This window comes from Octopus bimaculoides, chromosome 10, assembly GCF_046866305.1.
Source record: "Octopus bimaculoides isolate indiv1 chromosome 10, ASM4686630v1, whole genome shotgun sequence".
Taxonomy (NCBI): Eukaryota; Metazoa; Mollusca; class Cephalopoda; order Octopoda; family Octopodidae; genus Octopus; species Octopus bimaculoides.
The window spans coordinates 30,867,754-30,882,213 of NC_142937.1; the positions used below are offsets into that span (position 1 = coordinate 30,867,754).

General features: G+C 36.9%; 1 protein-coding gene across 7 annotated transcripts in view; it reads right to left on the reverse strand.

Annotated features, from left to right (window-relative positions):
- LOC106868200 (uncharacterized) overlaps nucleotides 1-14,460 on the reverse strand; it is a 137,309-nt gene that overhangs the window by 17,443 nt on the left and 105,406 nt on the right. For all 7 annotated transcript variants that reach the window (XR_008265018.2, XR_008265019.2, XR_008265020.2 and 4 more), the window contains one exon: nucleotides 3,720-4,597. Coding sequence is in view for 2 of the 7 variants with exons in the window: in XM_052971099.2 (XP_052827059.1) it covers nucleotides 3,720-4,597 (878 nt within the window). In the remaining 5 variants the exon portion in view is untranslated. The remainder of the gene's footprint in view (nucleotides 1-3,719; nucleotides 4,598-14,460) is intronic.

Genomic DNA, 14,460 nt, shown 5'->3' on the forward strand with positions numbered 1-14,460 from the left:
ACATCAATTTTTGATAAATCTGAATCCAAGCTTGGTCAAATAATTTATCATTAATAAAATATAACTAATCAAATAAAGCAAAAACCAGTTTCAACACTTACTCTTTACTCTTTTACCTGTGGCCATGCTGGAGCACCACCTTTAGTCATGCAAATCGACCCCAGGACTTATTCTTTGTAAGCCTAGAACTTATTCTATCGGTCTCTTCTGCCGAACCACTAAGTTACGGGGACGTAAACACACCAGCATCGGTTGTCAAGCGATGCTGGGGGGGGGGGGGGGCAAACACAAACACACAAACATACATACACACACATATATACATATATACGACGGGCTTCTTTCAGTTTCCGTCTACCAAATCCACTCACAAGGCTTTGGTCGGCCCGAGGCTATAGTAGAAGACACTTGCCTAAGGTGCCACGCAGTGGGACTGAACCCGGAACCATGTGGTTGGTAAGCAAGCTACTTACCACACAGACACTCCTACGCCTACTTGTAAATTATTATTTTAATCAACTCAAAACAACTCTGAAGTTGTTTCACATTTGTACCTACAACGCAGACAACTCCAGATTAATAATGAGAGAGCCTCTACAAGGTCACTTAATCTGCTAGAAATAGCAGTCAAATCTCTCTCGCCTCCCTACCAGTCATCTTAAATAAGGGAAAGCATATTTGATAATGTGATCCTAGATACACTATGGCTCAATAAAAGACAAGCTATTCTTGCCTGGAATGCCTTTGATCATACGTTTGCTCAAGGACACAATGCACTGCTACTAGGTATTGAACTTACAACATTATGACTGTGAGCTAAATAGCCTAACCACTTGGCCACATGCCTTCACTCCAGCTGCAGACTAAGAGGTGTCTGCCATCTTGCACAAACCTTTTCCTCCCACAACACAATGGAGAAGCATGGTTTTGCAGGAACAGAGGTAATCCATCAAGCACTTTAGGAAATCCAAACAGGCCCAACGGTTAACAATAAGAGTTCTGCCTTATCACACAACAGAGACATAGGCTCCACAAGCTGCAGGGAAGGCAACCTACCTAGCAGCACAGTAACTCTGAAAACAAACTGTTTAGAATACTTTCATGGCACAATATAGTATGTCTAGTCTATTTTGTAGAGAATTTGATAACCAAGCATCCAGCTGTAAAAAAACAAAACAAAACAAAACAAAATACATACCAAAAAATATGGCAATCATAAAATCATAAAATAAAAAGGAAGCTGTCATTGCATGTACAACACTAACACCATGTTAGTGGGAGGGCCAGATGTGAAAACTTCTCAATTGTCATCAAATGACTGCACCCAGAAGATGAACATTGTACAACTCTTCTTTTCCTACAAGGTGCTAAATTTAATAGACACCACCATCAACACAGTCATGATGGTTTAGAAAGAGTGTAGAGTTACTAGAGTAGAAATGAGTAGATGCAAGTGGTGTGCAAGTGGCAAGATGGAGGAGAGCCTCAATCAGACATCTCACAGGCAAAAAATACAAGTACAAATTCTTCTGGGTGGGTGAAGTAGGTATACTGTTGACAAGAAATTGATAGAATAATTGAGGTAGTCAGAATGTGTGACAGACTAAGCCAAGACTAGCCATAGGCAACATGATAGCATTGGTCACATCTGCATATGTACTGCAAACAAGTCTAACAGGCGTGCAAAAGAACCATTTCTCTAACTTTCTTCTGAGGTTTTTATGAGATTCATTATCACAACCAATGATGTTAATGGAGATGTTGGGCAACACCAGAATGCCTAACTGAATGGATATGATACAAGGAATGAAGACAGCTGAATCTTTTGGAATTCTGTAATGGAAATGACCTAATCATTTGCAACACTAATTTCAAGAAACTGGTCAATCATCTGATCACCTGGATATCAGGTAAACATGCAATCCAGATAGGTTTCATACTTTTCAGCAAGGAAGAAAGCCAATTGGCTGTAAATACAGTTTTTATCCAGTGAAGAATACAGCAATAGAACAAGTCAATTAGTAACATGAGGGGTTAGATAGACACGGATGATGTAGAGAAGGAAAGTATGAAGGTGAAAGGACCCCTTAGTCATAAGTGGGTTTATAGAAAGACCAGGAGATAGATGTGATGAGAAGAAAGAAGAGATAGGGCTTGATTGAAACAATCTTCCGTAAAAATCTCAGATCAGATCTGTTGACAGAGAGTATGAAGGTTTGTTTTCAGAAGGTTGTATGTAGGCCAGTCATAAAAGCTAAAAGATGCAGGCCTGGAAATACTGGTAATCAGAGGGGAAACAAAGAACAATATCGAGTTGATGGAAGAGAAATGACACATTACTTAAGAGGGTTACCTATACTCTGCAACAACAGAATCAGAAATGTGAGATGGTCCAAGTTATAAAGAAATAAGCACAAGAATTTAAGATCAGCTATACATGGGAATTTCAGAATGCTGGTGACCCAGTTCTCAGTCTGTCTTGTTTATTCTAAGTTCTTCAGGCCATAAACACCAAAATGAAATTCATGGTAACTTGTGTCTGTTGCCAACCCAATTCTCAGTAGATTAACATGTCAAAGAATTTCTTGAAAAAGTGTGTCAAGAGGCTGGAAAGAAATGAGGTCAGCATGTTCCACTGGATGCATAATGCAAAGTGGGATTGAATGCTGGAGCACAAATGAATTGGGAGAAAAACTAGATATAAGAGGAATCAGATGAGAAGAGACTCTGCAGGTAGAGACTCTGCAGGTAGAGACTCTGCAGGTAGAGACTCTGCAGGTAGAGACACCTGATAGATATGGAGGGAAAGAGCTGAGCAAAGAAGGTCTAAGCAATCTGAGTGGCAGGAAATTGTGGAATGGGAGAAAACCAGGGAAGATATAGGGGAAAGTGATAACGGCTGATCTTACATTGTCAATGGTGACAAAGGACAGCAACATGTGGCATGGTACTGCAAAGGAGAAGACACATACAATCCAGACAAACATGGAGTAAATTAATGAATGAGGATTATGAGGAGGAGGAGGAATAAGGAAAAGCAAAAAAAGGGTATAATAAAATAAAAGACAAAAGTTTTAGGCAGCAGTAACAAATAAATTTGTAACTAATTATCAAAGAATTTCTTTCTTTTTTCTTTTCTTATTTCTTTCTTTTTTTTAGTGTCGCAAAAACCTCCACTAAAACTAAATATGTTTACACATTCTAAAAGAACAGCATAAATCAAGTGTACAAAGGAAATTGTAGAGAGAGAGAGAGAGAGAGACAGACAGACAGACAGAGCTAAAATATGTTGTATAAATAGAGAAGAGTGAGAAAGAGAGTTAAATTTGTTATATACATATATGATGATGATGATGATGATGATGATGATGATATATATATATATATATATATATATATATATATATATATATACATATGTGAAAAGGTTGAATTCTATTTCATCCTTTACTTTGAGGGGGAGGGGTTCAAAGTTAGATTTCTAATAAAGATTCTTCATATTAAATTGGTAGCTTACTGTTGTATTTTTCGAATATGAAAATGTTACAAGTGTAAGGTGTGTTAAGAGCATTTATAGAACACATATTCTATAGAAACTCAAGAAACAATTAAAGATGGAGAAGAAAAGGTGTTAAAAGTTTTACAGAAATATGAACCAAATATGACACCAACAATAAAAGTCATCACAAAATACAAAGAACAGGAATGGAATGACTCACCGTGTTTGCAGGATAATCACTAAAATCAGCCTCTTCTGCAGATATTGTTGTTAATCCACCATTGTGTAATATATCCATGGAAGCAGCAGAAGCCAGAGACACTTCAAGTTCAGAAGGTTCTGTAGACTTTGAATATTTTATTAAGTCATTGATATTGTTTAAAGAATCAATGATGGCACCATGCCTGAAATCAAATCCACTTTCAGTTTGTTTGTCAGAATTAAGATCTGTTTCTAAAGAAGTCTTTTGAAAATTATCACATATTTCAGCTTCTGGATTTTGGAAACCATTACTTTTGTTATTTAAATTTCTTCTGTGATTCTCTGAAGGAGAAAACACCTCACAGTCATCATCAGTTTCTTCAAAACTCATTAATTTATTTACATGTCCTAAGCGAAGGTCTCGAAGGCTGGAAGTACTGGATTCACTGTCTTTACTTGGCTGGTTCCGGAAACCCCATCTGGAATAGGTTTGCCAATTTCTTCTCTCTAAAGAGTTCTCTAGGTCACTGCTTAGAGCAGAATCAATACTAGCTCCAAAATTATGCTTATTTTGTTTTAACTTCTGCAATTCAGATTCTGCCTCTTGTTCTGGTTCTATCAAAGACCAAGTCTGTTGGGTGCGTGTACTCCTGAAATTCTTGCGTCGTTCAGAAGCTGGAAGGATTGATTGTTTTGAGTTCTCTCTTAAGCCACCCATCACTGAAGGGTATTCATAGTAACCCTGAGCAGCAAGGGCCTTCTGGTTGTCTGGAATCAATATGCTTTGTGGTGATGTAAGACTACTTCTTGGCAATTTACAAGGTTGTGACTGGACAGACGACAAAAGCCCTAGACGGTGAAGGCAGGGCCCTAACGAGGGGTGCTGCATCAATTGGTCTAGACAAACAAGTAGAAAAAAAAGCACAAACATGCCACAGAAATAAGGAAAAATAAGAAATGAAAAGCACACATAAGCAAACATAAACTAAAGAAGCAAAATAAAAAAATGGTAAATGTGACAATGCAGAAACAACAAATAATGGCCATAAAGTCATCGATGCTAAAGACGGTGATACACAGTCATTTGGACAGTATTTGCAGGTGAATGCTACACAAGTTCTTTTGAAGTATCACAACAAAAGGTGGCTTCTTACTAAAAGAGATGGGTTTTTATAATTTTAACATTGCTGAAACAGAAGTGAGTCTATAATTTGCAGGGATTACAGAAAAGCCAATGGTACCAGATAGCCAGTACCTTATCTCTGAGTATGGTACAGTACCAATCCCTAATACTTTTTGAAACTCAATATTCCAGTCTAACTTGCTGTAAATAGGTATCACAGAGTTGTATGGCCCACAACTGCAAGCAGTGGGAGCACTGCAAACCTGACGTTAGTGGTGAGTCTGTTTACAAAAACTGAAATTAAAAAAAAATGATCCCACTCTTTCATCTTCTACCTCTTTATCACCTTCACATTTTATCAGACTGTTTTTGTGACAAAGGAATTAGGCCTGATCTCCTGCTTATTGATAATAATGATATCAGTTGCTTATTGATGATGATGATGATAATCCTTTCTACTAAAAGTACAAGGCTTGAAATGTAGGGGAGGGGATTAGTCAATTACGTCAGCCTCAGTATTTCACTGGTACTTAATTTATCGACTCCGAAAGGATGAAAGGTGGAGTTGACCTCAGCAGAATCTGAACTCAGAATGTAGCGATGGGTGAAATACTGCTAAGCATTTCATCCAGGGTACTAACAGTTCTCCCAGCTTGCCACCTTAAGACAATAATAATAATAATAAAAATTTTGGCACAAGGCCAGCAATTTTTAGAGGAGGGGAGAGGTCAGTTACATTGGCACCAGTACTTGACTGAAACTTTATTTTATTGACTCTCTAAAGGATAAAAAGCAAAGGTGACTTTGGCAGAATTTGAACTCAGAATATAATGAGGTCGAAGAAGGGCCACTAAGCACTTTGCCCAACACACTAATAATTCTGCCAGCTTGCTGCTTTAATGACAACATCAGCAACAAGAACAATAATAACGAGCTTATTGCCTGCAGTGCTCAGGTACACAACTTATTAGAATAGTAAAAGAGGGGACAGGAAGCAGCAAAATCAAGAAAGACAGCAATGAAAGTGAAAAGGGCCAATTAACTTCCCTTATCCATTGTCTGTAAGGTAATTCTTTACAGGGGTTTGTATTACAATATAAGCTTAATAGGAACAATACTTTGTCTCTTATTTACCCTTTGTGAAAATCAAACAGCCATTTAATTCTTTAGCATTTAAACCAGCCATATTTGGTCCAATAATTTTAACTGGTTTATGTCCACACTGGACAGATCCAGTCTCTCATACCTATCCTGCAATGTCATTCTAAAAATAATCACATCTTTGAAATATCAAAGCTACAAGGTAACACATGATTAATTTTAAAAAATTTAAATACATAAGCATTACATTTGAGAGAGGAATTTGAGTGCTGAAGGGTTACTAATAACCCTATACTTAAAAAAAAAGTCTTATCACCATTATTGTTGTTGTTTAGCTCTAAACCCAAGTCAGCCCTGAGTGAGCAGACTGACAATCAGAGACGACCCAGCCATGACATATCTCAAGGACTTTACTCAATAGTTTAAATTTCCTCATATTGCAACAACTTAAAATACACCACTTTTAACTTTTACCAAAATATATTAATAGCATTATTTTGGGAAATTAAAACCACTGTATTATTTACATATCGAATTCTTGGAAAAGAAACAAATTTTAAACATTAGTTAATATCAAATTTGACACAGAACTCAAAAGTGACATTTGAACAAATTTAAAACACTGATAATGAGAAGAGAATGAATTTTTCTTGGAAACAATTTTATCTCATTGATAAGTGAAATATTTTAGGTCAATTGCCTCACATTCCATTGTTGAAGATATATAATCACAAATGGATCATTCTTCATGTTTTAAGTAGACGGCATGGAGGTGCAATGGCCCAGTGGTTAGGGCAGCTGTCTTGCAGTTATAGGATTGTAGTTTCAATTCCCAGACTGGGCGTTGTGAGTATTTATTGAGCAAAAACACATTAAGCTCCATGAGGCTCAGGCAGGGGGTGGTGGCGAACCCTGCTGTACTCTTTCACCACAACTTTCTCTCTTCCTATTTCTGTTGTACCTGTATTTCTGTGTCGTGCTGAATCTCCCCCAGAACTACGTTAAGGGTACACGCGTCTGTGGCGTGCTCAGCCACTTGCATGTTAATTTCACAAGCAGGCTGTTCCATTGATTGGATTAACTGGAACTCTCATCGTTGCAACTGATGGAGTACCACGATATAGTTGACAGCAGACGGGTAGATGTGATGTTCATAAATTTCCTGAATAGTATCATTTGAGATTATGAAATAGCTATAATCACTGACGAAACCTGAGTCACAGACTTAGTTTACTGAGAATTTGCTACAGGGATCACACACACTACAAGACAGATTATAACAGTAATATCTTGAAATAAATAAAATAAATAAACTGATGATCGTCTGCATTTCTCAGACAGGCTGTAACTCTTCTGATTTTGCAGAGGAAATAAGCAGTGTGAGGTTTGAGAACACCTGAGTTTCCGACTGCAGAAACAAATAATAGCTGGTCAGGACCCTGTATTTGTTTATTTTTCTCGTCTGCATAATGGGCAGCAATACCCAGGTTTGCAGCCTCTACATTATTGTGTATTCTGTTTAAGAAATAGGAACAACAGATACTCAGAGTTAAATTAAGAGAATTAATTAGATTATGAGAGTACTATTCTAATGTGGATGACTATCAAAAGAAACAGAAAACTCCGATCACAGTACAATGGTTAAAGGTTAATGAAGCATAACTGACTGAAGGGTGTTTGTCAGTAGCTATTTCTTTTATGTAATCATTGAAGAATCTCTTGGCACTTGGCTGTGTCTGTTTTAGCCATTACATCATTACATTTTGACTGGCATTGAAAACTTTAATAATTCTTGGTAGTATGGGAAGAAACAAAAAAAAAAACCAACAAATAAGCTTCTACTTGGAATAGGACACTAAAATTAATAAATAATTTATGACAAAAAATTAAAAAACAGAAAGAACTAAAACAGGAACTAGCTTGAATAATCACAGAAACTGTAAGGCACTTCCAAAATAGAAAGTTAAAAAGAAAAAGAAAAAAAATGTTTCAAAGACAAATATTTCATAAGGCAGTCTTTGTGTGATTTTTAGATAAAGTCTTAAGCAGAAAGGCAAATCTCTTGAATAACAAGAATAAATTTATTGTAGGACAAAGTGTGGCAGTTGTTTGAGATAAACTCTTTAAATATGGTAGCATCATCAACCTAATATCTATCTACCTACCTATCTACCCATCTATCTATCTATCTGCCTACCTACCCATGTATTTCTCTACCCACCCACCCACCCAAAAACCCCTCTATATATCCCACTATCTATCTATCTATCTATCTATCTATCCACTTATCCACCTGCCTACCTGCCTACCTATCTACCTATCCATCTATCTCTCTACCCACCCACCCAAAAACCCATCTATCTATCTGTCTGTCTGTCTGTCTATCTATCTATATGTGTGTGTGTGTGTGTGCGCGCGCGCATGTCTGTGTTTGTTCCCCACCATCACTTGACAACTGGTATTGGTTTATTTATGTCCCTATAACTTAGAAGTTCAGCAAAGGAGACCAAAAGCACAAGACTTGGAAAATAAGCACCGGATCCAATTTGTTCAGTCAAACCCTGCAAGGTGGTGCTCCAGCATGGCTGCAGCACACTGACTGAAACAACTAAAAGACAAGATATTTTCAAGGACAGAAAAGTCACCAATGGTGGGAGGGTGCGGGAAACTGAATGAAGCAGTTGTGGTTTCACTCCCAGCTGGAGCTACTAGAAGTGGCAAGTGGAGGAGTAGGTCAGCTCTAATCAAGTGAAAGCTTCGATGAAAGGCATTCCACCATGCCCATTCCATCTTTTGTTCAGACATAGTGTAGCTAGGAATACAATGTCCAATGTGTCCTTCCTTTTTTAAGGTGATAGGGTCTAATATTTTAGGATAATTTGGTCGATGCTTCTAGCAATTTGAAAGACCATTGGCTCATAAACTATTGTTGTCATTGCAGAGAGAGGGAGAGAGAGAGAGAGATGGAAGACAGAGATAGACTGATAGAGAGAAAGAGAAGAGAAAGAAAGAAAGAAAGAGACTGGTAGAGAGGGACAACAGACAGAAAGATGAAGAGAGAGGGAGAGAGAGAGAGCGGGAAAAAGAAAATCTTGACATTTTTCACCCAAGTATTACTATTATTAGCTGGAGGCCATTCTTTCAACAACAAATGACAAAAGATTATGAATATTTTAGGAATTTAACCAGAGCCAAGCTTACAGAACACTTCTGACATGTCGCTTTTAATAACGTAATCACAATGATAATAGGATTATTGAGAGAGAGAAAGAAAGGAGAAGGTAAAGAGAAGAAGAAGACCAAGAAATACAAGGAACAATGGTGAAAAAAGAGAAAGCTGGGGAAAGAAGAGAAAGCTGGGGAAAGAAGAGAAAGCTGGGGAAAGAAGAGAAAGCTGGGGAAAGAAGAGAACGAAGAGTGGATTACAAAGAAGAATCTCAGAGGACAAGAGATAGGACTAAAAGAAGATGGGAAACAAGTAATAATATTGTCAACATGACCAATGTCACACAGTGAATGTGTACATTATTTGAGTTACTTCTGATTCAAAATTGAATTTTGTTTCACTTGTGCAGCATTGTTACACATCAGCAGATAGATTTTACACTATTTGCATATATACCACAGACCAGTAATCCAAATTTGTTTTGAGGTGAGATTCAAGTATACGGTGCTGACGAGCTGAAATAACAACAAAATATTGATATCCACCATCCTCATTCACCTTTTGTTTTGTCTGGTATTCAGAGATATTCAGTGTTTTTTTTTATAACATTTGATGTCTTAACCCTTTTGTTACTGTATTTCTGTTGAGATGCTGTGTTTCTTTCAATTACTTTAAATATAACAAAGAATTTAGTAAAATAACTTAGTTATCATTAAGCTAGTGTTAGGAACATAAATTGTGACTAAAGTTTGGTGGAAGATTTTAATTCAAAACTTATAAAAACAAGACATTTGCACTACAGAGCCAGAGCTGGTTTCAGCCAGGTTGGTAATGAAAGGGTTAAAGGGAATTTTCCCTGGACAAAATACCGCAGCTAATAAATGTTTAAACAAAATATATACATTGTATATACATGTGACAGCGTTAACGTTTAGATTGCTTCTAATTTACAATTTAATTTTAGATAATATATTGTTTAAATGATAGATAGATAGATAGATAGAGAGAGAGAGAGAGAGAGAGAGAGAGAGATGTAGCCAAAGGTAAAGAAAGTATCACACACCTGACATATGTATATCTTAGTATACACGTTGGGTATTATAATTGAAAGTAAACCATAGTCTACCTTAATCCCCATATTAAATGGACAATATCATGATGGAAACAAGCAGACTGTTTCTTCTATAAAACACCAACATAGATACCATATCTGGATCAAAGTTCAGAGATAAACTTTTGATAGACTTAATAAGGATTTATTACTAATCTCTAGTTCTGTTACTGATGGTGTAGCTCAATTAAATATTAACCAACTGCAGGTTAGCCTTGATCTAGCCTACCTGTTATCAAAGCTTCATTCATTGGACTTCAGACATGATGCTGCTGCTGCTGCTGCGGCACATCACTGAACAGGCCAACCGTAATGTATATCTGTCTCTTTTATCACTGCTAAGTCAGGGGAATGTCAACAAACTAACATCAGTTGTCAATCAGTGTAAAAGAACACACACACACACACATATGTGTGTATAAGGTCGTTCATCATCATCATCATCATCATCATTTAATGTCTGCTTTCCATGCTGGCATGGGTTGGATGGTTTGGCTGAGGACTGGCAAGCCAGAAGGATACACCAGGCTCTAATCTCATCTGGCAAGGTTTCTGCAGCTGGACACCCTTCCTAACGCCAACCACTCTGAGAGTGTATTGGGTGCTTTTTACGTGTCGTTGGCACAGGAGCCAGTCAGGTGGCACTGGCATCAACCATACTTGAATGGTGCTTTTTATGCTCCACCAGCACAGGAGCCAGTCAGGTGGCACTGGCATCGACCGTGCTCGAATGGTGCTTTTTACATGCTACCAGCACAGGAGCCAGTCAGGTGACACTGGCATCGACCGTGCTCGAATGGTGCTTTTTATGCTCCACTAGCACAGGAGCCAGTCAGGTGGCACTGGCATCGACCGTGCTCGAATGGTGCTTTTTACATGCTACCAGCACAGGAGCCAGTCAGGTGACACTGGCATCGACCGTGCTCGAATGGTGCTTTTTACATGCCACCAGCACAGGAGCCAGTCAGGTGACACTGGCATCGACCGTGCTCGAATGGTGCTTTTTACGTGCCACCAGCACAGGAGCCAGTCAGGTGACACTGACATCGACCGTGCTCGAATGGTGCTTTTTACGTGGTCAGTACTATGATACACACACACACAATGCTGTCTTGGGGGTCTTTTGTCAGCTCTTGTGTGAAATCCAGACATCTTTTCTCCACTAATGGTACTTTACATGCCATACTTATTGTTCAAGTGCATCACATGACCATTCATGCCATACATGTGAAGTTGTCTCTTCTTCACACTCTTGTTGATGTCTTTAATGCCCAGATGCTCATTCTGATAAACTTTACACATCTATTAGATCATACATACCCACATCTCATTGTCTCTAGCCTCCACAAATCATCCACAATCCATATCTATTCCTTGCTGCCGTAAAACATAACCATTTTTAATCATGCTTTATACAGAGAACTTTTATATTCTTGAAGAGAGAAATCATTTGTTGTTCAACAGAGGGAACAACAACATTTTATTTTTTTCCTCAACTTTCCTTTAATATCTCTTTGTGCTAGACCAGTGGTTCTCAACTGGTGGTCCATATAAGATTTTTAGGGGTCCATGCAAGCAAAATAGTAAACTCTAGTTTACAGGTCCATGAGAAAATAGTTTGCTTTAGAAATATTTATTGCAAGAAACTGCAAGATTTCTTTCTTTAATGTTTTACATAACTCAACATGTTTCTGGCCACTGAATGAGAGCGTAACTGCAGACTTACACAAGTGGTTAGGTGGGAGACAAAATAGGGATTTTGAAAGAAGAATCTGTAAAATATCAAATAGCTCTGGGGATCCATCAGAATAAAATAGGAATCAAAGGGATCTATAGATAAAAACAAAAAATGGTTGCAAATCATTGTGCTAGACTTTAGTTTAAACTTTCCTCAGCACCAATTTAGAATTTCTCTTTCACTGAAGCAGTATTCTGAGGGGTCATTTCCTGTGCCCACCTTTATGTCTTAGGACTGCCCATTTTCCCAAGTTAGCAATGAAACCTAACCATAAAGTATTAAAGCCCCACAGTGACAGTTAACTAAAAAAAAAAAAGATGTGGAAAAGCTGCTGTCTGAAATTGGTATTCGTGAAGATGTATTCTATATCCATGCTCTCAGCAATACATGGGATACACGACGAGAGGAAAATAGTAACACTTCCTATGATGATGAGAGAGAAAATGAACCATAGATTCAAGGCCAATATACCAGTTCACGAATAAATTCAGATGTAATGCATACGCTTAGGGTAGTGAGGGATGAAGTAACATATGAAGTGGAAAAAGGAAAAAGTACACTGCGGGATTCTTTTTCCACAAAAATTTACATAGCAATGGAAAGAGCCTACCATTGGAAAAAGACACTACCTGTGAAACACACCATATGCTTCTGACAACCACAAAGGTTTGTCTCAGCCCGACATAGCAACAGTTTACTTATGTGTGCAACATGCATTGTCATTATTTTTTTGGGGAAAAGCAGTTAGCTGCCACATATAAAAAAGCTGGCTACCAGGGCTGTCAGGATAAAACATTAAAATCTGAATACGTTATTGAACTGGTCTATTGACACATGCTGTGAGTGTTGAAGCAGGGATAACAGCAATAAAATGAATATTCTTTACTGTTCTTGGAATCCTGATCACATATCAATGATCCGTATTATGACATAAATAGAGAAGGCTTATCTGTGCCAATACTTTGAAAATCTGAATTATATCAAGTAACATGAGAAGTCTAGAATTTTGTTCATGAAAGCATTACACACATGTAACTGTCAGGTGGGAATTCTGTCAATAGACAGACCAAATTTGAACATCAAGCTAGAAAATTGAAAACATTAAGTAAAACAGCAGGACTTTTTTTTCTTATTAACCCTTAAATATGTATGGATGTACACACAAATTTTAATATTCTAAGTTGACTTAGAATGATATAGTTAAACAGTTTATGGCTATAACAAAAATAAAGTATGTGTGTGTGTTGGAGTGTGAGCATGCGGCACAGTGTGTGTGTGTGTGTGTGCGTGAGCGCATGGCATGGCACGTGTGGTGTGTGTGTGCGCGCGTGAGCGCATGGCATGGCACGTGTGGTGTGTGTGTGCGCGCGTGCATGAGAGAAAAAAGAGCGAGTGCGGGTGTGTGTGTGTGCAATGTTGTATTACATAATGTGTGTGTAAATCTGTCTGGTTGTTCCACTGCCCTTAATCTTTGCATTGTGTGTGTGTATGTGTGCGTGCATGTCCACATGCATGTGTTTGTGTGAGATGTACACTGTCTTGTGTACAAATGATTGTCTCTGCATGTCCGGTTGCTCCAACCAGTGTGTGTGTGTGAGATCTACCTGCTGCCCAATGTTAAAATTTAATAAATACCCTTGTATAATGGACAGCTTGGATTTATTGCATTTGGCAATAAAAGGACATGACGGATTTATTGCGTTTTGACTAAAAACCAATAAAATACATTGATTTTCCTTGAAATCTTGCATACTTAGATTATAGCGGAATGTGTGATTTTGATATTTTCATAGAGTTTAGATAATCACAAATAAAATTATGGGTGTGACCCTTCAAGAAATATTTGTAAGAGAAAATCTTATTGTTCTCAATTCAGTAAAAATGGATTTATTGCGCTTTGCAATCAAACTCTTCATACACACACACACGTCTACAAATATGTGAATTGGAGCGTGTACATGTGGATGTATACACACTCACATACTCTCTCTCTATATATATATATACACACACACACACATATATTTATGTATATATATGTATATATATATATATTATATATACATAATAATATTAGGGACAAAATCCCAAATTACAGGTAAAAACTCAATTAGATTCAATATATAAAAAATTAAAATTAAATTGAGCTCTACAGATTAAAATATATATAAAAATATATAGTTTTGGGGGAAAAGAACCAAGTTTCAAGAACTCATCGATGAAAATCCACTACCACATTTCTATATGTGATAGCGGATTTTCATTGATGAGTTCTTGAAACTTGGTTCTTTTCCCTAAAACTATATATAATATACAATATACATATATATATATATATATATATATATATATATATATATATACATATATATATATATATATATATACATATATATATATATATATATACATATATATATATAAATATATATACATATATATATATATAAATATATATATATATATATATATATATATATATATATATATATATATATATATATATATATATATATATATA